The sequence below is a fragment of the Larus michahellis genome, chromosome 2 (assembly GCF_964199755.1).
Source record: "Larus michahellis chromosome 2, bLarMic1.1, whole genome shotgun sequence".
Classification (NCBI taxonomy): domain Eukaryota; kingdom Metazoa; phylum Chordata; class Aves; order Charadriiformes; family Laridae; genus Larus; species Larus michahellis.
This window is the reverse complement of record NC_133897.1, coordinates 1,039,012-1,062,066: the sequence shown is the minus strand read 5'-3', so window position 1 is coordinate 1,062,066 and position 23,055 is coordinate 1,039,012. Positions and strand designations below refer to the sequence as shown.

Here is a 23,055-nt window from a genome sequence, read left to right as displayed (position 1 = left end):
TGTAAAGACCTGGTCAGGGGATCCCACGCCTCCAGGGCATGAGCCGCGTCCCTCTGCCTGGACCCTGCCACCCACCAGGTTCACATGATGCTCCCCGTTCCTGGATTAGACAAGGTGGCGTTTGCTCCCTCTCTGACCACCCAGGATCTCAAAGATCCCCATCACACCCCCATCACCCTTCCAGCCTGGAGAGGCTCGGGCTGTGCCCTCACTCCAGCTCTCAGATCGGCCCTGTCCCCTCCCTGAACATTTTCCTCTCAAGCAACAGTTTTTACAGTTTTACATGAGAAGTTAGCACTGCTATTATCAGCTCGGTGGCTCCACCCTGAGCTCCTGGATGTGGGGGTGGCTGCGTCCCCATGCTGCCCACAACACAGCACACCACACCGAGCCAAAGCAAGCCATGCAGCGCTGCCAAAGACCAGCATGCGCAATCACAGCATCTTCCCTGCCTCTCTCTGGCTTATTTGTGCATGTCCTCAGTGCTCACAGGGACAGGTGGGACATCGTCACTGTGATATCAGGCCAGGGATACCAGCATGCAGACACTCCCAGGCAGGACAACACATCTTTAATGCTCCAAGGGACTCAGCAGGAGGAGATGCAGCAATGTGCAGAGGGGATCCAGCCCAGGCAGAGCTGCAGTGACTTTGCAATGCAATGCTCTGCCATTCCCACATCTCTTGACTGCTCAGCTAGCCACAGGAACAGGCAGGGGACCGGGAGGCATCCAAGCCCATCAGGCACAGAGTTGGATGTAGGTTTCTTGTGACCAAAGCCAAAAGTATGGGAAGACCTTCTCGGTGAAGGAGGCCTTGAGCTGCAAGATCTGCATCATGTTCTCTGCGTTGTAGAAGGTCACTTGGCCCGCTTCATAGTCCAGGTGGACCCTGATTCTCCGGGGCTCTTCCTTCAGTGCCAGTGAGGTGGGGGGCATGTGTAACGCTGTGTATTTGCGATCCCAGTCCCGCCGCAAGGCCCAGATCTTCCCCATGGCCATGCTGAGCGAGTCCTTCCTTTGCACGGACTCCACAGCCACCCCTACGGCCCAGCTGTCTCCATCCCCTACCTCCAGCTCCCAGTAATGCCTCCCAGCCGTGAAACCCTGGCAGCCCAGGACGCTGGAGCTGCCCATGAATCTCTTGGGGGTGTCGGGGAGGTCTTCCTGTCCATCTCCCAGGCGCACGGTTTTGCGGTCCTTCGAGAGGATCAGGAACGGGCTTGCCGTCTCCGGGTCCAGCGTCACCTTCACTGATGCACAACAGAGAGAAACATCAGTCTGTTGCCCGCTGAGGAGTGAACCAGCACATCTCCTCCTCTTCCACAGGGCTGGGATGTGTCCTGTGAGCACAGCGGGCACTCGTGCCCTGCAAGCGCACAGAGGCAGCACCCACAGCCCCCTCAGGCCACATGGGACATGGGGCACAGGGTCCTCGTTGCCACCAGGACCCACGGGCGAAGCAACGCTCCTTGACGCAGGACTGACCCAGGCAGCGTCCCCATGCACAGGGGACAGACACAATGGACTTTGCTACTCCTCCGCTGGGTATCACTGGGTCTAAGTGTGATGGGGCTGCAGCCAGGCGGGGTGGGGGGAGCAATGTATCCCCCTGGGTGCAAGGAAGCGTTGCCTGCAAGGCTCCAGTGACGAGTGCTCACCAAAGGGAATATCAACTCCTAATCCCACTCTGCTGAGTAATCTCACTCCAGAGTCGGAGCTAGCCATTCATGTGGGATGTTCTGCTGCCATCCTGCGGCCATCCCACAAGGTCACAGAGTTGTCACCGCACAGTGCCGCCACCCCAGGCCCTCTGCTAAGCCCACTCCTCCAGGGCCCCGGCTCACAGTGGGGACCACAGCATGGGGGAAACTGAGGCACGCTCATCTTGTGGATCAGGTCCCTCATCCAGAAAACTGAGAGGGCAGAGACCGGCCTCAGCACAAAAAGCACCAGCCAGCTCTAAACCATGCCATGCTGCCAGGACTGCACGGACCCCGGGCATCTGCAAAAGGATTTCTGATCTGCGCCTAAGTGCCAGCTCAAAATGTGTACAGCCCCTTTGCTTAACTAGTCACGGTCTTCTGGCTAAAGAAGAGAAATTCTCCAGAGACAGGGAAGCCAAGGGCCTCGCGCTGTCCTGGCCCTCGTTTGGTGTTAGAGGACAGCGTCGCTGGGTGTTGCCTGGCATGGGGATGGACCTGGATTTTTATAGCAGGCCCAACCAAAACAAAGGGACCTGAATTTAGATGCGGTGCAAGCCCATCTCTGCCCCAAGGATAGAAGGAAACTCATTCTGGAAAGCTTTTCTCCCTCGTTTGTGCCCAGCAGCTCCAGAAACTTACCCTTTTCTCTGTCCATCTCTCTCAGCAGGTTCACTAGAGGAAAGAAAGGAAGATGCATGAGTCTCTCTCCTCTTGCGGCATCTTTCCTGCTCCCTATCGGGATAGCAAGCCAGACGTGGAGCCTACTCCCCAGCTCCCGCAGCCCCCGGCTCCAGCAAAGCCTAGCTCGGAGACGGGTCCTGTCTGGAGCAGACGTATTTCGCTCCCAAAGCCCGGGCAGAGGGACCAGGCAGTGAGGATCTCCCGCTGCGGCCAAGCCCAGGGGAAGGACAGCATGGGGACAGCAGTGCCTGAGGCCCGGACACTGACTACACAGCAAGGTGTCACTCACCGCTTCTTTGCTTTACCTTTGAATTTGGCCACTGTACCCACGACCAGTTGGCTCATCTCAGAGAGGTTCTTAATGGTCCTCTGCAGCTCCGGGGAAACTGGTTCCGGGATCGGGGCCTTCGCCGCCTCGCAGCTGGGGGTAAACAACACGGACAGGAGCTCTGACCCCAGCAGCCAGCCAACACCCGGGGCCAGGAGGGAAGTGGGGGGACAATTCCCTACAGCATCAGAACTCGGGGGAGCTGTGTCACAGCTATCGGCATGGGAACCCCATCTTTAACGGCGCTGCAACAACGTCTGCCTCCAGAGAAATCCCAAATACTCGGCAGGGCGAAGCCCCCTCCCCCCAGCTGCTGCTGCTCGGCCGCCTACAGCATTCCCAAACCTCTGCCCACGGGAGGAGAGCGACGCTGAGCCCGTTTCGTACCTGCTCAGGGTTTTGTCAATATCCTGGAAGAGAGAAAACACCAGGTCAGCTCTGGCACTGCCGAGAAGGACCACAATCCCCAGGGCAGTGAGTTACAATCGCTCCCCTGCTGCATGACGCAGGGTATTGGGGACTGGGGGGGGTCACTCCACTCTCCTGGGGACTCTCCAGTGACTCACTCACCCAAATCCTGGCCTTCCCTCAGCTCATGCTGCAGGCCCAGACTCACACCAGCCACACCACGCAACGCAGTGTCACAGCGTGGCCGCCAGCACGCTGGCCGGCACCGTGCCACCCTTCACTCCCAGGCTTTGGGCTGCAGGGGCAGCGGGATGCAGAGGGTGCCAGGTGGGTGCCCCCAGCCTTGCCGGGTGTCACAGCGCCCGTGTGGGTGACGCAGCCCTCACCATAAGGAATTCGACCACCGGCTGGTCACGTTTCTTCTCTATCTCTGCAACCAGCGTGTCCAGCAGCGATTTCCTCTTCGAAACGCTGGAAACGTATTCGCAAAGCTCTGTGGTGAGCTCGTCGTGTGCCTGGTCAAGCTGGGCCAGCAGGACACCCTCCTGCTCCTGCAGGAACTGCTGCAGCTCCCTGAAGGTGTCCCGCAGCCTCTGCCGCTCCGAGGCCACCTTCTCCTGCAAGGTACCCACGCGGAGGCCCCTGAGCCAGCCTGTCCTCCAGCCGCCTCCGTGCAGGCACAGGGACCCCGTGCTGCGGAGAGCGGGACAAGGATCATGGGGAAAAGGAGGAGAGGTTTTGGGGATGAAAAACTGGGAGAGCGGAGGGCGGGGAGAGAGGTGGCAAGTCTGGGTATTGAGGGAGCCAAGATGACAGTGAAGTCTGAATGGGAGCAGGGTGGAAGAAGGATAGATGGGATGGAGAGGGGAGGAAAGAGAAAATAGTGTTGTTATGGAAAAGGAGATTAATATATATGGAGAGAGGGAAATATGGGATGCACCCGTGAAGACGAGGCAGGGGTAAGCAGGCGAGGGCAGGGCGTGCGCAGGGAGAGAGAAACACATACCAGCAGGACATTGCTTTGCTTTTCTCCTTCGGGCTTAAATTCTTCTTTCTCTTTTCGTAGAAAAACCAGGTTGGTCTGGAGTGTCTCCTGGGGAAAAGAAAAAAAAAAAAAAAAGAAAGAAAGAAAGAAAAAAAAAAAGCATATTTGGCGATTTTGGCGTTACGTTAGTGAGAAGATGTCACCAAACAGCCGTTGTGGGGACAATACGGCTGTGCAGGGTCACTGGGGTGGGTTCTGAGCCGTCACCCGCCTCTCTCCAAGCCCGCGTTACAGCCAGGCCGGGGAGATCCCCACGCGCAGCTGCTTTGGCCAGAAACATTTCTGGAATAGCTTCGTGTGGAAACCCTGAAGTTTGTGGTTTGGGTTTTTGGCGGTTTGTTGTTTTTTGGGTTTTTTTTCTTTCAATTAGGAAAAACAACTTTTGGTGTTGGAAGTGGGATTTGTGGGAAGAGGTTTGCAGTGACAGCAGCGCTGTGTCTCAGACGCACTCCATAAATTTGCTAAAGTATTAAAAAAAAAAACCCTCCCGTTCCTCCAAGCCATGCCCTGCTGCAGAGCGAGCTGCTGGTCAGGGGGGGACCCCAGCCTGCATCTTTTGGGGACACCATGTCCCCTGCAGCCCCAGCCCCATCCCTGGGGACATACAGGGCACTAGGGACCTTGCAGGGCCACAGAGGGGTGAGCATCGAGAGGGACCCGTGCCCCTGGATGGGCTGGGGCGGGGGGCGATGGGCAGCGGGAGCCACGGGACAACCAGCAGCCCCAGCAGGGTGGCGGGGACATGACACCCCAGCCCACGGCCTGATGGGGACCCCAAGCCACAGCCAGATGGGGACCCTAACCTGTATCCAGATGGGGACCCCAGCCAGCAGCTGGATGGGGACCCAAATCTGTGGCTGGACAGGGACCCTGACCTGTGCCCAGAGGGGACCTCAGCCCATGTGCAGAGGGACCCAGATCCATGCCTGGAGGGGACCCCAATCTGTGGCCTGAGGGGGACCCCGGATCTGTGCCCCGGGGGGACACCATCCCATGTTCACAGGTGCCCCAAAGCTGTGCCCTGAGGGGGACCCCCAGATCTGTGCCCCAGGGGAACCCCAGCCTGTGCCCCAGGGGTGACCCTGACCTGTGCCTGGAAGGGACCCCACATCCATGCCCAGAGGGACCCCAGTCCATGCCCAGAGGGGACCCCAGCCCGTGTTCAGAGGGGACCCAGATCCATGCCTGGAAAAGACACCCAGATTGTGCCCAGAGGGGACCTCAGCCTATGCCCAGAATAGACCCCAACCTGTGCCCCAGGGGGACCCCACTCCATGAATGGAGGGAGACCCCAGCCCACGTTCAGAGGAGACCCAGATTCATGCCTAAAGGGGACTCCAGACTTGTGCCTGGAGGGGACCCCAGCCCATGCCCAGAGTGGACCCCAGCCTGTGCCCTGAGGGGACGCAGACCTGTTCCTGGAGGGGACCCCCAGACCTGTGGCCAGTGGAGACCCCAGCCCATGCCCTGAGGGAAGCCCACCCTGTGCCCCGGGGGACTCTGACCTGTGCCCTGAGGGGACCCCAGCCCACGTGCAGAGGGGACCCCGACCTGGAAGGACCCCCAGATCCGTGCCCAGAGGGAACCCCAGCCCATGCCTGGAGGGAGGCCCAACCTGGGCCCCTGGGGGACACCAGCCCGTATTCAGAGGGGACCCCAACCTGTGCCTGGGAGGGACCCCAGATCCATGATTAGAGGGAACCCCAGCCCATGCCCGGAGGGAACCCCAACCTGTGCCCCGGCGGGACCCCAGCCCATGCCTGGCAGGTGCCCTGCCCTGTGCCCCGGGGGGATCCCACCCGCGTCCCCCCAGCACCCCCGCCCGCCCCCGGGCTGCCACCCAGCCCGTTCCCGAGGACCCCCGGGGCCCCCCGTCTCCCCCCTACCCGCAGCTGCCGGGCGGCCTCCTCGGCGGGGCGGGCGCGGTGCTGGCGGTGGGGGGGCTCCTCCCGGCACAGCGGGCACAGGGGCCGCCGGCAGCTCTCGCAGAAGAGGCTCAGTGCCTCGCCGTGGGTCTGGCAACGGGGCTGCCGGGCCTCGTCGCCCAGAGCCTCCGCCAGCCCGGCCACCGCCGCCAGCGAGCGGTTGGGCCGCAGGGAACCGGGGGCCACGGTGGCGCGGCACTGGGGGCAGGCGGCGGGGCGCGGGGGTTTGCCCAGCACCGCTTCCAGGCAGGGCCGGCAGAAGCTGTGGCCGCACTCGGTGAGGACGGGCTGGGAGAAGAGCTCCAGGCAGATGGGGCAAGTGGCCTCGGCCTGCAGGTCGTCGCCCAGGGCCAGCAGGGCCCGCGCCATAGCTGCCGCCGAGCGGCGTTTCCCGGAACGGGGCGGGGGGGTGGGGGAAGGCGGAGGGGGGTGTGTTTGTGTGTGTGTGTCTGCGCGCGGCTGTCACAGAACCGGGGATTAGAAATCATAGAACGGTTAGAGCCGGCAGGGACCTTAAAGGCCACCCAGTGCCACCCCCTGCCCCGGGCAGGGACACCTCCCACCAGCCCAGGCTGCTCCAAGCCCCGGCCAACCTGGCCTTGAACCCCTCCAGGGATGGGGCAGCCACAGCTTCTCTGGGCAACCTGGGCCAGGGGCTCACCCCCCTCACAGCCAACAATTTCTGCCTCACATCTCATCTCAGTCTCCCCTCTGTCAGTGGAAAACCCTTCCCCTTCGTCCCATGGCTCCCTGATCTCCCTGCGGGGCTGGAGCCCCTCTGCTGTGGGGACAGGCTGAGAGAGCTGGGGGGGTTCAGCCTGGAGAAGAGAAGGCTCCGTGGAGACCTTCCAGCCCCTTCCAGTCCCTCAAGGGGCTCCAGGAAAGCTGGGGAGGGACTCTGGAGCAGGGAGGGGAGCCATGGGACGAGGGGGAAGGGTTTTCCACTGACAGAGGGGACACTGAGATGAGATCCCAGGGAGAAATTTTTCACGTGTGCCTTTGCATTGGTGCGCACACAAGCGTGCGCGTGCATATGTGTTGACGTGTGCATGTGTGTGCATGACTATATGCATGTGCATTGGCATGTACGTGTATGTCAGCGCATCTCTGTGCACACGTGTGCATACCTGTAGCCATGTGCGTTGGGGGGGTGTTTGCGTACTTGTGTGCCTTTGCATGGGCACGTGCATGTGTGTGCATGCATGCACATGCATCTATGCGCACATGCATGTTGTATGCATGTGTGCGTGTGTGCACGCGGATCTGTGTGTACATGTAGCTGTGCATGACCTGTGTGTACTTGTACCTATGGATGCATGTGTGTATATCCCCGCAGATGTGCTTGCGTGTTGACACGTGCATGTATGTGGGCGTGAGTCTGCATGTTTGTGTACGCCTGTGTGTGAATGTGTGTGCGCGTCTGTGTGTACTGATGTGGCTGTGCACGTACGTGCGTGCGTGTGTGTACGCATGTGCACATGGGCGCAGCTGGCTGTACTTGTGTCTGCGTGCCTCTGCCCGTGCGTGCATGCGTGCGCTGCGTGGGTGTGCGTGGTGTGTACAGGTATGTGTGGGCATGTGCAGCCGTGAATGGTTTTGCACATGTGTGCCTGCATGTGGGTGCACATCTGTGTGCGTCTGTGCGTACATGCGTGCGTGTGTGTATGTGTGTGTGTGTGCGTGCATGAGTGCACCCTCAGTAAGTTTGCAGATGACACCGAACTAGGTGGGAGTGTCGATCTGCTCGAGGGTAGGAAGGCTCTCCAGAGGGCCCTGGACAGGCTGGATCCATGGGCCAAGGCCAACTGTAGGAGGTTTAATAAGGCCAAGTGCCGGGTCCTGCATTTCGGCCACAACAACCCCAAGCAACGCTACGGGCTTGGGGCAGAGTGGCTGGAAAGCTGCCCGGCAGAAAAGGACCTGGGGGTGCTGGTGGACGGCCAGCTTGACATGAGCCAGCAGTGTGCCCAGGTGGCCAAGAAGGCCAACAGCATTCTGGCTTGTATCAGGAACAGCGTGGCCAGCAGGAGCAGGGAAGGGATGGTGCCCCTGTACTGGGCACTGGTGAGGCCTCACCTCGAGCGCTGTGTTCAGTTCTGGGCCCCTCTGTACAAGAGGGATGTTGAGGTGCTGGAGCGTGTCCAGAGGAGAGCGACCAGGCTGGTGAGGGCTCTGGAGACCAGGGCATGTGAGGAGAGGCTGAGGGAGCTGGGCATGTTTAGCTTGGAGAAGAGGAGGCTGAGGGGAGACCTCATTGCCCTCTACAACTCCCTGAAAGGAGGGTGCAGAGAGGTGGGGGTTGGCCTCTTCTCCCAGGGGAATAATGACGGGACCAGAGGAAATGGGCTGAAGCTGCGGCAGGGGAGGTTCAGATCAGCTATTAGGAAGAATGACTTTACTGCAAGAGTGGTCAGGCACTGGGACAGCCTGCCCAGGGAGGGGGTTGGGTCACCATCCCTAGAGGTGTTTAAGAAACGTCTGGATTTGGTACTTCAGGGCGTGCTCTAGTGGCAGAGATCGTAGGGGTTTGGGGTTTGTTTGTGTGTGTGTATGGTTGGACTCCATGATCTCAAAGGTCCTTTCCAACCACAAAGATTCTATGATTCTATGTATGGGCACATGTGTCCGTGTGTGCGTGTCTCCACACATGTATGTGGTTGTTGGTGTGTAGGTGTGTGTCTGTATGGGGGGTGTGTACACATCTGTGTACATTTATGTGGCTCTGTGTGTGTGCCAGTGCATCCATGTGCTTACATGTGTGTGTGTTGTGTGTGCATCCATGTGTGTATGCAGATGTGCGTGTGCGCACACATGGGGGCGTCTCTGTCTCTCCCTTTGTGTGTAGGTTCCTGCGCCTGGGTCTCAGCACACGCGTGTGAGCATGTCTGTGTGTGTGTGTGCGCGCGTGTGCAAGCCGGGCAGGAACGAGCAGGAAAACGCCGGGGAGGGGGTGGCACAGGGCCCCGCTGTGTGTGCGGTGCGTGTGCCCACACCTGCACACACGTGTGGCCGTGGCAGCCCACGGGAGCAGGGGATGACACTGTCAGCCGCGGCCCGGGGAGGGATGGTGCGAGCGTGAGTGGGACTCCTCATCCCTCCCTGCGCCGGGGATCGGTGCAAGAGCCGGAGCGTGCCATGGGGTGCAGCGGGGCGGAGGGGGTGGGAAATGGTCCCCGTGCCCCCCAGCACCGCCGCCCAGCAGCTCCTGAATGGAGAGGCCCCTTGAATCCCAGGGGACAACCAGCCTGGAGCCTCCGCTGGGCTTTCACCCTCTCTGCTTTACAAATTGGTTAAAAAAGGGATGCTGCGGTTCCCCGGAGCAGTCGGAGCCCTCCTGGGCGCCCAGGGCTACAAGCCGACATGCTTCAGCCACCTCGGACGCTTTGGCCGCTTAAATAAATTTAATTATTTATAACCTGAAATGCGCCAGGGAGCTTTGCCCCAGCTTGGGCAGGTCGGAGGTGCCGAGTGAGATCCTTCTCGAGGCCTTGCGTTTGCAGGAGCCACTTCCCACCCGCTGGGGTGGGTGGATGGGGGGGTTAATGCAGTTTAAGGGATTGTGTCAATGCGGCAGCTGGGACACGCGGCAGCCGAGTGTAATCCAGCCCGTGAGCCGCTTCCCCAGGACCCGCTGCCACCAAATCCCACCAAACCCAGCAGCCGCCCCAGAAAAGGGGGGCTCTGGCATCCATCCCTGCACCCCGTGTCTCCCCCAACGTCTCCTTTGCCCTCGCCCCGGCCCCAAAACACCCGGAGGGCTTTGGGTGCTTAGGGAAGCGCTGCTTTGTCCCTGCCACCCCACTGCCTGCTTCCCCACGGGTCCCCTGGACTCCATCCCGGCAGCTGTGGTGGGGTGGACACGATGCTTTCAGGGCCCCCGTTCACCATCATCGCAGCATCCCCGGGTGACAGCCTGGTGTCCCCGCTCGGCCAGAGCTGCTGGGCTGCAGTGTGGGTGGGCACCAGGGTGCTCGGGGGGGGTACACTGCCCACCTCACACCCAAGCGGGGACAGTGGTGGCTTCTGCTTGTCCCCTGTCCCTGGGGCTGCTGCCCATCTCTCTCTACAACCACGAAAGGAGGGTGCAGTGAGGGGGGGGTCGGGCTCTTCTCCCAAGGAACAGGCCATAGGATGGAAGGAAACGGCCTCAAGTTACGCCAGGAGAGGTTTAGGATGGAAATTGGGAAAAATTTCTTCCCGGAAAGGGTCGTCAAGCGTTGGAAGAGGCTGCCCAGGGCGGTGGTGGAGTCGCCATCCCTGGGGGGATTTAAAAGCCGGGCAGACGCGGTGCTGAGGGACGTGGGGTAGTGGTGGGCTCGGCAGGGCTGGGTTAACGGTTGGACTCCATGATCTTACAGAGTCTTTTCCAACCAGAACGATTCTATGACGTGAGCCCTCAAAGAGGTGGTCCTGCTGCATGATGGTACAGCTGGTGTTAGCATCCACCGCTCCCCAAACGAACCCGCCTGCAATTAATTGGAGGGTGTTGAGAACCTGCAGATGACTTGGGGAGTGGCGAGGCCACGTGCAGCACGTGCCACCCCCAAATTCCTGCCCCGTGGCATTGCCACCTCTGCGGTTTTTCGATGCCCGCTGCCGCCCTGAGCCTGGCGCCCACTGGGGGCTGCGATGGCCACGTGCCCCCCCACAGCGTGGGTACTGTGGCTGCAGCCGGACTGTTGACATTCGGGCCGCTGAAGGTCATCTGGATGTTGTTAAATTCCAGCAGCGTCCCGCCACCGACGCCGTTACGTGGTTTCATGGCCGGCGAGGAGCAGCACGAGTGGGTGCCGCCAGCCCCTGCCCACGCCGGGGTGAGGAGGGGGCTGCCCATCCCCGGGGCTCCCCGGGCAGGTCCCAGCGCCGTGGGGGAGCAGCCAAGCCCCCTTGACGTTTTTGAGCACCTAAGTGGCTGCTTTGCCAAAAAAAAAAAAAAGCTGAATCTATCCATTTTTAGGAAGAAAAATTGACAGCACCAGGTCAGTGGCACTGCTAGTGTGATGAACACAAGCTGCTGAGAACCAGACTCAGTTCTGCTTTTAATTTCCTTATTCCCCCTAATTGCATTTAGCCCTGATGAGGGATGCGGGGAGCCAGGCCCTCCTGTCCCGCTCCGGCACCTCCCTCCCGCTCCTGCACCTCTTTAACCCCCGTCAGACTGCACACCCCGACCTGGAACCCCAAACTGCTCCCAGGGAGGTTCAAGCAGCGCCCCGACATCGGGAACGTAGGAACCTCGGCTGGACCCTGTCCTGGCAATCCCAAAATGCTCCTCTCCTGGCAGCTCTCAGCACCCCAGTGCCTTTTCTAGCGTGGAAGAGGCTGTAAATTACAAATTTCGGAGGGGTTCATACACACAGAAAACCCTGCAGTGAGGACTTTGGTTCTGCAAAGGCATTAAGAGGTCCCGACAACTTCTCCCATCATCGCTCTGTTTATTGATGCCACTGTCCGACACGAGATCCGACACTGCCGCCCCCAAGGCACCCATCGGCCAGGAGCCCGGTGTGTGCCGGGGAGCTGGTGTCACCGCTCCGGCCACAGCCCGGCCCTTCGGGCGCATCTCACCCAGCCGCAGCCCAACCACGACGGGAGCTGTGAGGAGGGCGAGCCAGGAACGCAGAGAACTGGAGCTGCCGGAGACGGGAGCTCAAACCGACAGCGAGGAGACGGGCCCGTGTCCCACCCACCGCGACTACAGCCGTGCGGCAAGGGACTCCGGCAGCCTGGGAGCCGGGTGGTCTCCCATGGGCGACCCTGAGCTGGCTGGGGCTTTTCTCGGAGCCAGCCCGGGATCGGAGTCCTGCTTCTCCCGCCGCCGGGAAGCACGCGCTCGATGCTACCAGTGAGGGCAGCCCGCTCGCCGCCGTGGGTTTTGAAGAGAGCAGAGGATCAGTTAAACCACGGCGAGGTCCTGCGCACAGGTACGTCACGGCCCCACCGCACACCGCAGCGAGACTCCGCGTCTACAAACCGCTCCCGCGTCTCGTGCTGGCCGGTGATGCCTCCGGTGACGCTCTCATGGCGCCCGGCGTCACCGCTCACCGAAAGGCGTCTGCCGCTGCGGGAAGGACTAAGCGCTAGAAATGAGTGTTTGGAGGAGCCTTGCTGATGGGGTCCTACCAGAAAAAGGTTCTTTTGCTGCAACTAGTATTTTATTCTATTGTATAATTCATGAGTGCATCACAGCGCCGAGAGCCGGGCAGGCACCTATCGGCGCTTCGAATCTAGACACACACGGAGAACTTCCTCGTCATCTGGATCTATTTATTACTCACCTCCCCCTGGCCGGCAGCTCCTTGTCCCCACGCGCTGCGGAGCGACTGTCGCGTCCAGCCCACGAAGCTGGGACGAGGCAGCGCCTCTGCAGAGCTCCTGGGCAGAAGTGACTGTGCCAGAATCAGCCTACAGAGCACTTAAAAAAAAAAAAAAATAAAATAAAAAAAAAAATATCTTGGCGATCCTAGGTTTGCTTATCAAATAAAAAGTTCCTCCACATTTATTAAAAAAAAACAAACAGTAGATTTAAAAAGCAGTTAAGAGTCCTACTCCGGCAAAACACCCTGTACAGGTTTCTTTTGTTGTTGGTTTGTTTGCCTTTTTTTTTTTTTTTCTGATGGTGAGGATTCCCCCTAAATCAGCTGCTTCTGTTAATTTTATATATATATAATCTTTTAAATTTTGCCGCGCGTTGCTTGCTTTAATTAATTAATTTATTTTTCCAATCAGCCTAGCCGTCTCCACCAGACCAGCGGCGCTACCACACAAAGCTTCCTTGATGTCCATGCCCTGAGCCGGGGGTGGGGGGTGGAAGGAGGGTGGGAGAGATGAGCGGAGGAGGAAGAGGAGGAGGAGGGCTGGAGGGATGGATGGAGGGAGGGAGGGGAGGGAGAGGAAGCCGTCGGCAGCCCCTCACTCTCCCATGTGCGTCCTCAGGTGGTACTTGAGGGACTGCTTGTAGCGGAAGCACTTGGTGCACTCGGTGCAGGGGTAGGGCCGCTCGCCGGTGTGCGCCCGCTGGTGCTCCAGGAGGTGATGCTTCTGGGTGAAGTTCTTGCCGCACTCGGTGCAGTGGTAGGGCCGCTCGCCCGTGTGGATGCGCTGGTGCTCCAGGAGATGGTGCTTGCGGATGAAACCCTTCCCGCAGACAGCGCAGGCGTGCGGGCGCTCCCGGGTGTGGATGCGGTAATGGTTGGTGAGCTTGGACTTCTCGCTGAAGGTCTTCTCGCACTGGCTGCACTGGTAGGGCCGCTCGCCGGTGTGAGTCCGCTGGTGCCGCAGGAGGTGGGAGGGCCGGGTGAAGTTCTTCCCGCACTGGGGGCAGAGGAAAGCCATCTCGCTCTTGCCGGCGTGGATCCTCTGGTGCATGATGAGGCTGATCTGCAAGCGGAAGCTCCTCCGGCACTCGCCGCAGGTGAAGGGCCGCTCCCCGACGTGGGTGATCTGGTGTTTGCTGAGGCTCGACTTGTGGCTGAAGCTGCTCTCGCACTCGGAGCACTTGTAGGGCTTCCCCGGCGGCGGGGGCCGCGCCTGGGGCTTGAGGCCGTGCTCGGGGCGCCGCGGGACCCCCACGCCCCGGCGCGTGTGGCTGCGCTGGTGCAGCAGGAACTGCTGCTTGTTGCGAAAGCTGAGGTCGCAGTCGTGGCACTCGTAGGGCCCTTCCTTGAGGTGGTTGCGCTGGTGGATCATGAAGTTGATCTTGAGCATGAAGCTCTTCCCGCACTCGGGGCAGATGTAGGGCCTCTCCCTCGTCCGGTTCCGCTGCTGGGCGATGGCCGGCTTCATCTCCCCGGAGTCTCTCTCGCAGGCGGGGGGTTTTCTTACCCGGGCGGCCGCCAGGCTCCTGGGCTGCGTTTTGGAGCTGCACTGCGCCTCGCAGCCCAGCCCGGCCTCGTGGCTGGGGAACGCCGGCGGCTCGGTCCTGCCCGAGAACATGGCGCACGGCTCCAAGGTGTCGGGGTCGTCCTCCTCCTCCTCCTCCTCCTCCTCCGTCTTGATCACGATCCCGTCCTCTGCGGGGGGAAAAAACGGAACAGCGTTAGGGTCACCGGGTGGGATGAGGTGGCCTTTTATGCACCTGGAGGGTGCTACAGAAACATCCGCATGGGCTTCTGTTTGTCCCTCCTTGCTCTGCCTGAGCACCCAGACACGAGCTGGCTCCAGCCCAGAGCCCTGGGACAGGGGACAGGGCACGTCCTCTCGCAGCGGCAAGGCGAGCCCACACACCCCCAGACAGGCAGGACAGAAAAGCGCCTCCCGGCCAGGCTCCTTCGGAGGGTGCGGTGAGACCTGCCTGCCAAAAGGTTTTGCAATTTCACGATGCTGCGAGACGGGGATAAAAGCGCCATCGATTTGTGAGGACTCGGGCAGCCGAGCGATTTCAGAGCAGCTCCATCTGCTGCCGTTTTGCTGGGCTACAACAACGCTCCCCACACACCGGCACGGCACCGCTCGAGGGAAACACGGCCGGGCTCCAGCTCCGCTCCCGAGACAACGCGCCCACCCTGGGACTGTCCCCTTCCTTGGGCCTCCCCGTGACGGGGCACCGGGAGAGAATCCCCATCCTTCCCAGAGACAAACAGCGGTGGGATGGATGGCCGCACGCGGGCTCCCGCCTTGTGTCACCGATGCCGGAGGTGACCTGGTGGTTTTGTTTGGCCAGACTGGCCCTACCGGGGACACGTGTAGCAGGACGCGCAGCCAGCGTGTCCCGAGGAATGGCCCGCGGTGGATCCCTCGCACGTCACCCCGCGCCGGACTTTGAGCCAGGCCTATGTACTTTTCTAGGAAGAGCAGCCACGCTTTCCCTAGAAGAGGCAGCCGACGGGAGCGGGATGTATCAAAGCCCTGTCCCTCTCCTCTCCGATGGAGGGGTCAGCAGGGAAAACCCATGTTCCCAGGCGGGAAGGTGTTCCCACCTCCTCGAAGCAAGGAGGACCCGGGGGGCTATCGCTGCTCGAGTGCTGGCCACCAGCACCCGCACCCTGGTCAGAAAGTTGCCGCAACTCCCGTTCAGCCCCACCAGCCCCACACGTTGGCAGAGGTCCTGGGTCTTGGATGAGGATCGGCTCCAGCCCCACTGGTGGCTTGGTTGGTTTCCTTTAGAAAAGCGGGAGGAGACCACAGGACCCAGGAGATGGAGTTGAGGAGGACCTCAAGAGCCCAACTCCATCTTTCTTGGTTTGCGTTATACCATCGCAAAGCCGTCAGAGGGCAGGGAACCCACCGCTCCCGACAGTCCGTCTCCCCGCTTTCCCATCACCACCCTCAAAGCACGTCTGCAGGACCTGGCCCGTATCTCCCACCCAGTCGGCAGACTTCTTCACATGAAGCACCCAGTGCCACCTTCTCGTCTCTCCACTAAATAACCTCAGCGCACCCTTCTCTCCTGGCCGCTCACACACCACAGGCCTCCAGCCACCCTTGTACCCATCCCCCAGACCTGCCCCAAGTGACGATGTGAGGATCCCACACATTCCTCCGGCAGAGTCTGGAGTCCCACATCATTCCTCCATGACTAACACCAGGGCAGGAACCCTCAACCGACATCCTGCCCTCTGCAACGACGGGATTTGGGCAGCGGGGACTCACTGGGGCTCTCAGAAAATGCTGCCTGGGACACGTCTTCCCTTGCTCTCATAACAAGGGCTTTTCCCACCCATGGAGGACCGAACCACGGCTTGCTCCACTCTGGAGCAGGTCAAGCGCGCTCGGAGACCGTGCTCTAATGCCCACCACGTGTGTGCTGCCTCCTCCTCCCGGCCTGAGGTCTCACCACAGCTGCTCTTGAGGTTTGCTGCAGCCAGAAACTCTCCTTCTGGTGCCGGTTCTGGGAGGATTTAACCCTTCTCTTTCGCCCAAACAATTTCCCTGACCCACCACAGCCCCTCCTGAGCCTCCCCGGCCCCGCGACGTGCCACATGCCGCGGAGCTGTGTGCCGAGCATCCCACCTGTGCAGCTCCCGTGGTGAACGATGACTCTCTGGATCTCGTTGAAGTCAGCAACGTATTCGGATGAGTCACCCAGGCTGGTTCCTGGGAGGTCCCTCGGTGGGGAGACGGAGCCGTAGGGGCTCTCGCAGGCTGCCTCCTCGTCCGGGCTCTGGAAACTCCCCTCCGACTGCCCCGACATCCCGTGCAGCTCGGGGTTTTCAGGGCTGTCTTCAGGTAGGAGCTCCTCCGTTTTGATCACAACCCTTATGCCAGCTGAAGCAAAGAGAGATTCCCACCCGCCATCATTCCCGGGAGCCAGAAGGAAGAAACCGCTCGCAACAATCCCCGCCGGCTCCGGCTGCTGATCCCGCAGAGGGGTTTCGTTTGCTTGGACACTTCTCTCCTTTCAGCCCCTGTCCTTCAGCCATCCCTGCCATGCTCCTGCCTCTCGCCTGGGATCCTCCGCAGGCACAGGGGATTTGGCGCCTGCAGCTCAGCACCCCTCCGCCATCCCACAGCCCCCAGCCGTGGCGCTGGGCCGGTAGCAGAGGATTTTTCTTCTCTCATTCACCTCAGTTCAAGATCCTCATGACCAAGAGCACAGGCAGGGGATCGGGGCCACCCCACGTCCGCAGGCCAGGGACAAGGACCCGTGCTGGTGGTGGCCTTGGCAGTGCTGGGTTAATGGTTGGGCTTGATGATCTTAAAAGTCCCTTCCAACCTAGATGATTCTATCACCAGTGGTGGAGCTGACACCATCTCTTCTAGGACACCTCCATACCTCCTTATCAGCCCCCCCTTATCTCAGAGCAAGAGCTGCTCCGGGACTTGGCATCCCCAGTGCCCCGCTCCCAGCCCAGTCCTGCCCTTGGAGAACCCCCTCGAGACCCCGGGTCCCTGCGTGCTGGACGGGGGCAGCCTTCCCTGCCCTGGGAGGATGCTCCAAGGATAAACCCAGGCACCATCTGCACAATGGGAGGGGCTGGAGAGGACTTTTTTGGGTGGACAAGTTGTCTCAATGGGACCCGATTCTCCTTTCCTGCCAGGCACCCCACACTTCCTCAGGACCTGCTCTGGCTGCAGATGTTTCCCTTGCTGATGGCTCCCAACTCTCCGTGCTCCGCTTGCCCTGGTTTATTCGTTAAGCCGTACCTGGACATCAAATCTCTCACCAGCAGCTCCTCTGAACCCAACCTACGGCTCCCCTGGCGCTAAAGCTGCCGTCTCACCTGCGGTGGCATCAGTAATGATCTCGCTCTCCTCCAAGTCCTGCTCATTCCTGACCCGCGATTCCTCTCCTTGCTCGATCTGAGACAAAACACCAGGTTTGGAAATTGCATAGTCTGTTGAGAGACAGAGAGATGGAGGGAGGGATTACTGCACAGGGAATCCGAATATCGGCTTCCACCTCGCCCCAGCGCCCCGGGGGACACACACGTGAAGACACTCGGGAACATCCACAAAGGGGCTGCAGCAGAAAAGCCTGGTGCTGCAGGTGGGCCAGGCTCCCCGGACGGGCAGAGGAGATTCACCGAGGCAGGAGCTGAGGTGCCACGCACAGATGAACTACCTTGGAGAAGAAACCCAACCCGTACGTTTTCCTGGCAGGGTTTTAGAACTTCTCAAGCAAATTCCTGGCTCTCCTGAAGCCAAAAGCGTTTCACCTCTAGCCCCAGCAGAGCCGGAATTTCTCCTGCAGCTTCAGCAGGAAAATGCCCCAAAGGAGCGTAGCTCTGATGGTATCAGACAACTCTTCACTCTGCAGAAGCTTCCTCTAAAGGGAAAAGTTTCCTCCAAAGGTACCAGCATGGGCTGGTACTCGCTGCTGACCCAGAAGATGACGGGAAGCCTTCCCAGCAGCCACGGGGAAGGTGCTGGCTTTTCATCAAGTAACCTTGGCTGGAAGGAGCCTCAGGAGGTCTCCAGCCCACCCACCCACGGGTGGCCTCTACCCAGCCAGGACAGAACTGCGCCCCAAACCCAGACGTTGCCGGAGGGATGCCCTTTCCCAGATTACAAACATCCTCCTGTGTTTTTAGGTCTCCATTTAAAATGGGACATTTGGGTCTCAGGGGGATCCAAGAGGATCTCCAGGGAGGACCTGGAAGATGCCCAAGCCTGCAGGCAACCAGGAGCCCCAGAGAACGTGCCTTTCGCCAGGGCGAGGGTAGCCCGTATTTACCCAGGGAGATCAGCGACTCATAGTTCCCCTTCATCACATTCTTGTACAGCTCCTTCTGCCACTCCTCCAGCTTCTCCCACTCCTTGTTGTTGAAATACACGGACACGTCGTCAAACGTCACCGGCACCTGCAAACCACAAGCAGCACGGGTTCGGGCGGCCGCCTCGCTTCCCCGGGAGCCCAGCGCCTTATCTCCAGCCGCCAGCAGCGGCAGCTCATCCCACTCGGACACGGCCAGGCTTCAGCTACTTCACAGCCACCACCGAGTTGGGTTTTATATTTAAAACAACTCCCGGACAGGTATTTCTATGAGATTAAAGGTCTCAGCCCAACGGCTGGATGCCGGTGCTGAATTCCCAGCTTGATTTCCCCAAACGACACCCAACTCTGGGTCCCCGCACCGGCAGGGACGGCTCTGCAGAGGAGACCGGACTTGTGCCCGCCTGGAGGCAGCGTAAAGGAGATAAAAATCGGGCACCAGGGCTGGACCTCATCTCTATTGATGAGCTGACGTAAAAACCCAGATTCAATTACCCCAGAACTCCAGGGAAAACTCTCCCCGGGCCTGAAGGGCTCCCGGTTATCCTTAGTTATTGTGTGCAAATTGGCCGGCAGCAGCCCGCAGCCTTCAAGCCTGTTCGCCGAGTAATAATTTCTAAGGAGAAATTCAGGATGCGGAAGCCGGGCTTCTGCACCCTGACTGTACTAACGAGGTGTCGGGGTGTGAACCCCCCTCTTCCAGCCCCTCCTCCGGCAAAGCTGTGACATTCCCTTTGCCGTGTCCCCCGTGGTGCCATCTGCAAACTTTCTTTTAGCGAGAGGGTCGCGAAATGCAAACAGGAACTGAAGAATATTTGAAGAATATCGGCGGTGGCTCCTTCTGATGCTCGGCTGAGCCCAGCCGCGAGTGCAGGGAGCCCGTCTGCTTTCCCTCGAATCCCAGAGATTCCCCCTTCCCCGCAGCAGCAGCCCCCCACCCTGGGTCCAGGAGAACCCTTGGCGGCACCAAGGTGGGAAAAGAAACGGTGGCGGAAAAAAAAAGAACCTCCAAATGTGCCAGGTTTCTCTCAAAACGGTGGTAAAAAAAATAAAATTAAAAGAGTAGATGGTTCCCAGGCTGCGCAGCGCGGTGAAGCAGAATTGAACCCCCCGGCCCCTGTGTGGGGGGACGTTCCCCCACGGGTCCATCTCCCACCGCTGGTGGGTCCCAGCGGGGGGGACACCGGGAAGCGGCAAGGGGCAGATCCAGGTCCCAACGACGAGCGACTTACCTGCGGCAGGGCCGTCCCCGCTCACCCACCGCCTCTCCCCCCGTCCACAAGCATTTGGGGAGCGTTTTGGGTGCAGACCCCCACCCCAGGACACCGTTACCTTGGGGACCTCCCCTTTCCTGCCCGGTGGCAGCCGCAGGATCCAGAAGTTCCTGTTCTTCAGGAGGTTCTCCATGTTCTCCAGGCGCCGCTGGAGCAGCCCGTACTCCTGGATGAGGGTGCCCAGCGCCGCGCACTTGCTCTCCAGCTGGTTCCCCAGCTCCGCCGCCGTCTTCTCGCAGTCGATCAGCTTCTTCTCCGCCATCCCCGTCCGCCCCTCCAGGTCGAGCAGGCGGGTGGAGTGGGAGTCCACCTTCCTCTCCACCGCCTGCACAGCCGCCACCACCGTCAGGGACAGCTCGGCCGTCTGCGTCTCCCGCTCCGAGGTGCGCTCGGGGACGGCCGCCGGCCGCCGGGGCGAGGGGCAGCGGGGCTGCAGCACCGGCTCCTGCGGGCAGAAGGGGGCGGGGGGGTCACGGCGGGGGGACGGGGGACACCCCCAGGGCGATGGGGGCCACCGCAGAGCAAGGTAGCGGGGAAGGACGTCCCCATGTCCCTGAAGAGCGTTGGGGACGGACGTCCCCATGTCCCTGAAGAGCGTTGACCCCGCTAAGCTGCTTACGGTGGCGGCCCCGGGTCCCACGGGACGGGAGGTGACACTGGGGGGGGGTGTGTGTGTGTGTGTGACACAGGACAACCGAGCCCCGTTGCCATGGGCACGGCGAGGGGACAGCCGGGGCGCTGTCAGGGGCCGGGCGGTGACAAGGGAGGGGGTGGCCTGTCACCGCGGGGGGTGGTTGGCGATGGCGGAGGGTGGCCGAAGCCGCTCCCCGACCCGCAGGGCCCGGCCGCCGGGACGGGCAGGCCCGGGCCCTCGACGGCAGCTCGGGCGCCGCCGCCGGCGGAGGCCCGGCCGCGGCTCGCCGCACCCCCGGGGCCGCCCGTCCCTGCCCGTCCCGTCCCGTCCCCCCCCCCGGGGGGCGCGGCGGCCCCGTGGGCTGACAGATCCCCCCCCCCACCCGCCCTCGCCGCGCCGCCCTCCCCGCCGCGGCCCCGACGGCGCGGCCCGCCCCGACGTGCGGCCCGCGGGGCGCCGGGCCGGGCCGGCCCCGCGGCGGGGGGCGGCGGGGGGGGGACCTTACCTGAACGGGAGCCCCCTCGGCCATGGCCCTTTGTTCCCTGCCCGGGGCCCCGGGGGCCGCGGCCGGGGAGGATCCAGCGCCCGTTCGCTCCTTCACCTCCGCCCGCCGCCGGGCATCGGGCTGGGCCCGGGGCGGCGCGGCGCGGCGGGGGCGGCGGCGGGGCGGGGGGCGGCGGGGCGGGGGCGCGGCCCGACGCCACGGGGTGGGGGGGAAAAGGCGGCGGGGCTGCGGGGTGTGTGTGAGTGTGTGTGTGCGGGGAGGAGCGGGGCGGGGGCGGGGGGGGGGGAGCGGCGGCGGCGGCGAGAGACCGAGCGCGGCTCCGGGTCCCGGCTCCGCCGCTCCGCGCTCCGGCCCCGCCGCTGCCCCGCCGAGCCGGCAGGGGGCGGCCCGCCCGCCGCCGCCGCGCGCCCGCCGCCCCGGGGGCCGCGCCGGGCGGGGCCGAGCGGGGACGGCGCCGCCGCCGCAGCGCCCCCTGCCGCACCGACGGCATCACCGCCCCGCCGGCCGCCGGCACCGTCGGGGCCCCCCCCGCCCCCCCCCCCCCCCTCCATTACACCCACCCCCCCACCGCGACCCGCCGCGCCGGGAACCGGGCGGACTGGGAAGGACTGGGGGAACTGGAGGGAACCGGGGGGACTGGGAAGGACTGGGGGGAACTGGAGGGAACCGGGGGGACTGGGGGGACTGGGGGAACCAGGGGGGACTGGAGAGGACTGGGTGGGACTGGGGAGATTGGGGGGGACTGGGGGAACTGGAGGGAACCGGGGGAACTGGGGGGGACTGGGGGAAACTGGAGGGACTGGAGGGAACTGGGTGGGACTGCGGAAATTGGGGGGGACTGGGGGGAACCGGGGGAACTGTGGGGGTGTGGGGAAACTGGGAGGGACTGGGGGGATCGGGGGAACTGGGGGTACTCGGGGGGACTGGAGAAATTGGGGGCGACTGGGGGGAACTGGGGGTGTGTGGGGGAACTGGAGGGGACTGGGGGAACTGGGGGTACTCGGGGGGACTGGAGGAATTGGGGGGCACTGGGGAGGGGCGGGGAAATGTAGGGTCTGGGGGAGACTTGGGGTAACTGGAAGGAACTGGGGGGGACTGGAGGGAACCAGGGGGACTGGGGGAACTGGGGGGGACTGGGGGAACTGGAGGAACGTGGGGGGACTGGGGGGAACTGGAGGGGACTGGGGGTACTCAGAGGAACTGGGGGGACTGGGAAGGGATGGAGAAATGGAGGGGCCGGGTGGGACTGGGGGAAACTGGGGGGGGTCTGTGAGGAACTGGGGAGGGGCTGAGGGGGACTGGGAGAACTGGAGGGAACCAGGGGAACTGGGGGAACTGGAGGGGACTGGGGAGATCGGGGGAACTGGGGGTACTCGGGGGAACTGGGGTGGACTGGGGGAGTTAGAGGGGCTGCGAGGGACTGGGGGGACTGGGGAGGACGGGGGTAACTGGAGGCAACTGGGGGGGGACTGGGGGGAATTAGAGGGCCTGGGGGTAACTGGTGGAGCTGGGAGTAACTGGAGGGAACTAGGGGGGACTGGGAGAACTGGAGGGGCTGGGGGGGACTGGGTGAACTGTGGGGGAACTGGGGTGACTGGGGAGAACTGGAGGGACTGGGAGGGGACTGGGAAGAATAGGGAGGGGCTGGGGGGGAACTGGGGTGACAGGGGAGAACTGGGCGGGGGGAGCTGGGGGAACTGGAGTGAACTGGGGGGGACTGGGGAGGGAGTGGGGGGAACCGGGGGGGCTGGGGGAAACGGGGATGACTGGGGAGAGACTAGGGGGAACTGGGGAGGGGCTGAGGGCTACTGGGGGGAACTGGGGAAGGACTGAGGGGAACTGGGGAGACGCTGGGGGTGGCTGGGGGCGTTGGGGGAATGGAGGAGGGTCTGGGGGAAACTGGAGGGGCTTGGGGCGACTGGGGGAAACTGGTGAGGGACTGGGGGGAACTGGGGGAGACGGGGAAGGGTTGAGCGGGGGGGGTGAGGGTGATGGAGGGGGGGGGTTGGGGCGGCCCCGGGGGTAACTGGGCCGACTGGGGAGAGACTGGGGGGGCACTGGGGCTGTCGTGGGGGTAACTGGTCGGACGGGGAGGGCTGAGGGGTGACAGGGGGGTCCCGGGCGGGGGGGGGGGCTGGGGGGGGGGGGGCTCCCCGGGCCGCACCGTCGGGCGCCGCCATGGCGGGGGGCGGGGCTGGCGCGGCGCCCCCTGGCGGCCCCCCCCCGACACCGCGCCCCCCCCCCCCCCCCCCCCCCCCTTCCAACCTCGCGCGCCCGGCGGCCTCGCGCCCCGCGGGCCTTGAAATGGCGGCCGAGGGCGGCGTCGCCATGGAAACCGACCGGCACCCCCCCCACACACACACACACATCCCCCACACACACACCGGACACCCCCCC

The 23,055-nt window shown here is 62.5% G+C and overlaps 2 protein-coding genes across 2 annotated transcripts in view; both read right to left on the bottom strand.

The window, feature by feature from the left end:
- Window positions 1-554: 554 nt before the first annotated feature.
- On the bottom strand, window positions 555-6,623 carry LOC141738527 (E3 ubiquitin-protein ligase TRIM7-like). Its single transcript, XM_074573804.1, has 7 exons — window positions 6,053-6,623; window positions 4,128-4,214; window positions 3,508-3,738; window positions 3,101-3,123; window positions 2,691-2,806; window positions 2,344-2,376; window positions 555-1,251 (listed from the first exon to the last, which is right to left on the bottom strand). Exons 1-7 carry the CDS (start codon window positions 6,458-6,460, stop codon window positions 740-742), a joined length of 1,410 nt encoding a protein of 469 aa, XP_074429905.1. The 5' UTR covers window positions 6,461-6,623; the 3' UTR covers window positions 555-739.
- Window positions 6,624-12,572: 5,949 nt separating this feature from the next.
- The window catches only part of LOC141738203 (uncharacterized), a 43,306-nt gene continuing 32,823 nt past the window's right edge, over window positions 12,573-23,055 (bottom strand). Inside the window, exons 28-34 of the mRNA XM_074573394.1 lie at window positions 22,468-22,607; window positions 20,659-21,017; window positions 19,578-19,964; window positions 18,207-18,333; window positions 17,254-17,367; window positions 16,043-16,297; window positions 12,573-14,103 (exon numbers count right to left, since the gene is read on the bottom strand). Of these exons, the coding sequence (XP_074429495.1) occupies window positions 13,004-14,103; window positions 16,043-16,297; window positions 17,254-17,367; window positions 18,207-18,333; window positions 19,578-19,964; window positions 20,659-21,017; window positions 22,468-22,607 (2,482 nt within the window). The 3' untranslated portion in view covers window positions 12,573-13,003. The remainder of the gene's footprint in view (window positions 14,104-16,042; window positions 16,298-17,253; window positions 17,368-18,206; window positions 18,334-19,577; window positions 19,965-20,658; window positions 21,018-22,467; window positions 22,608-23,055) is intronic.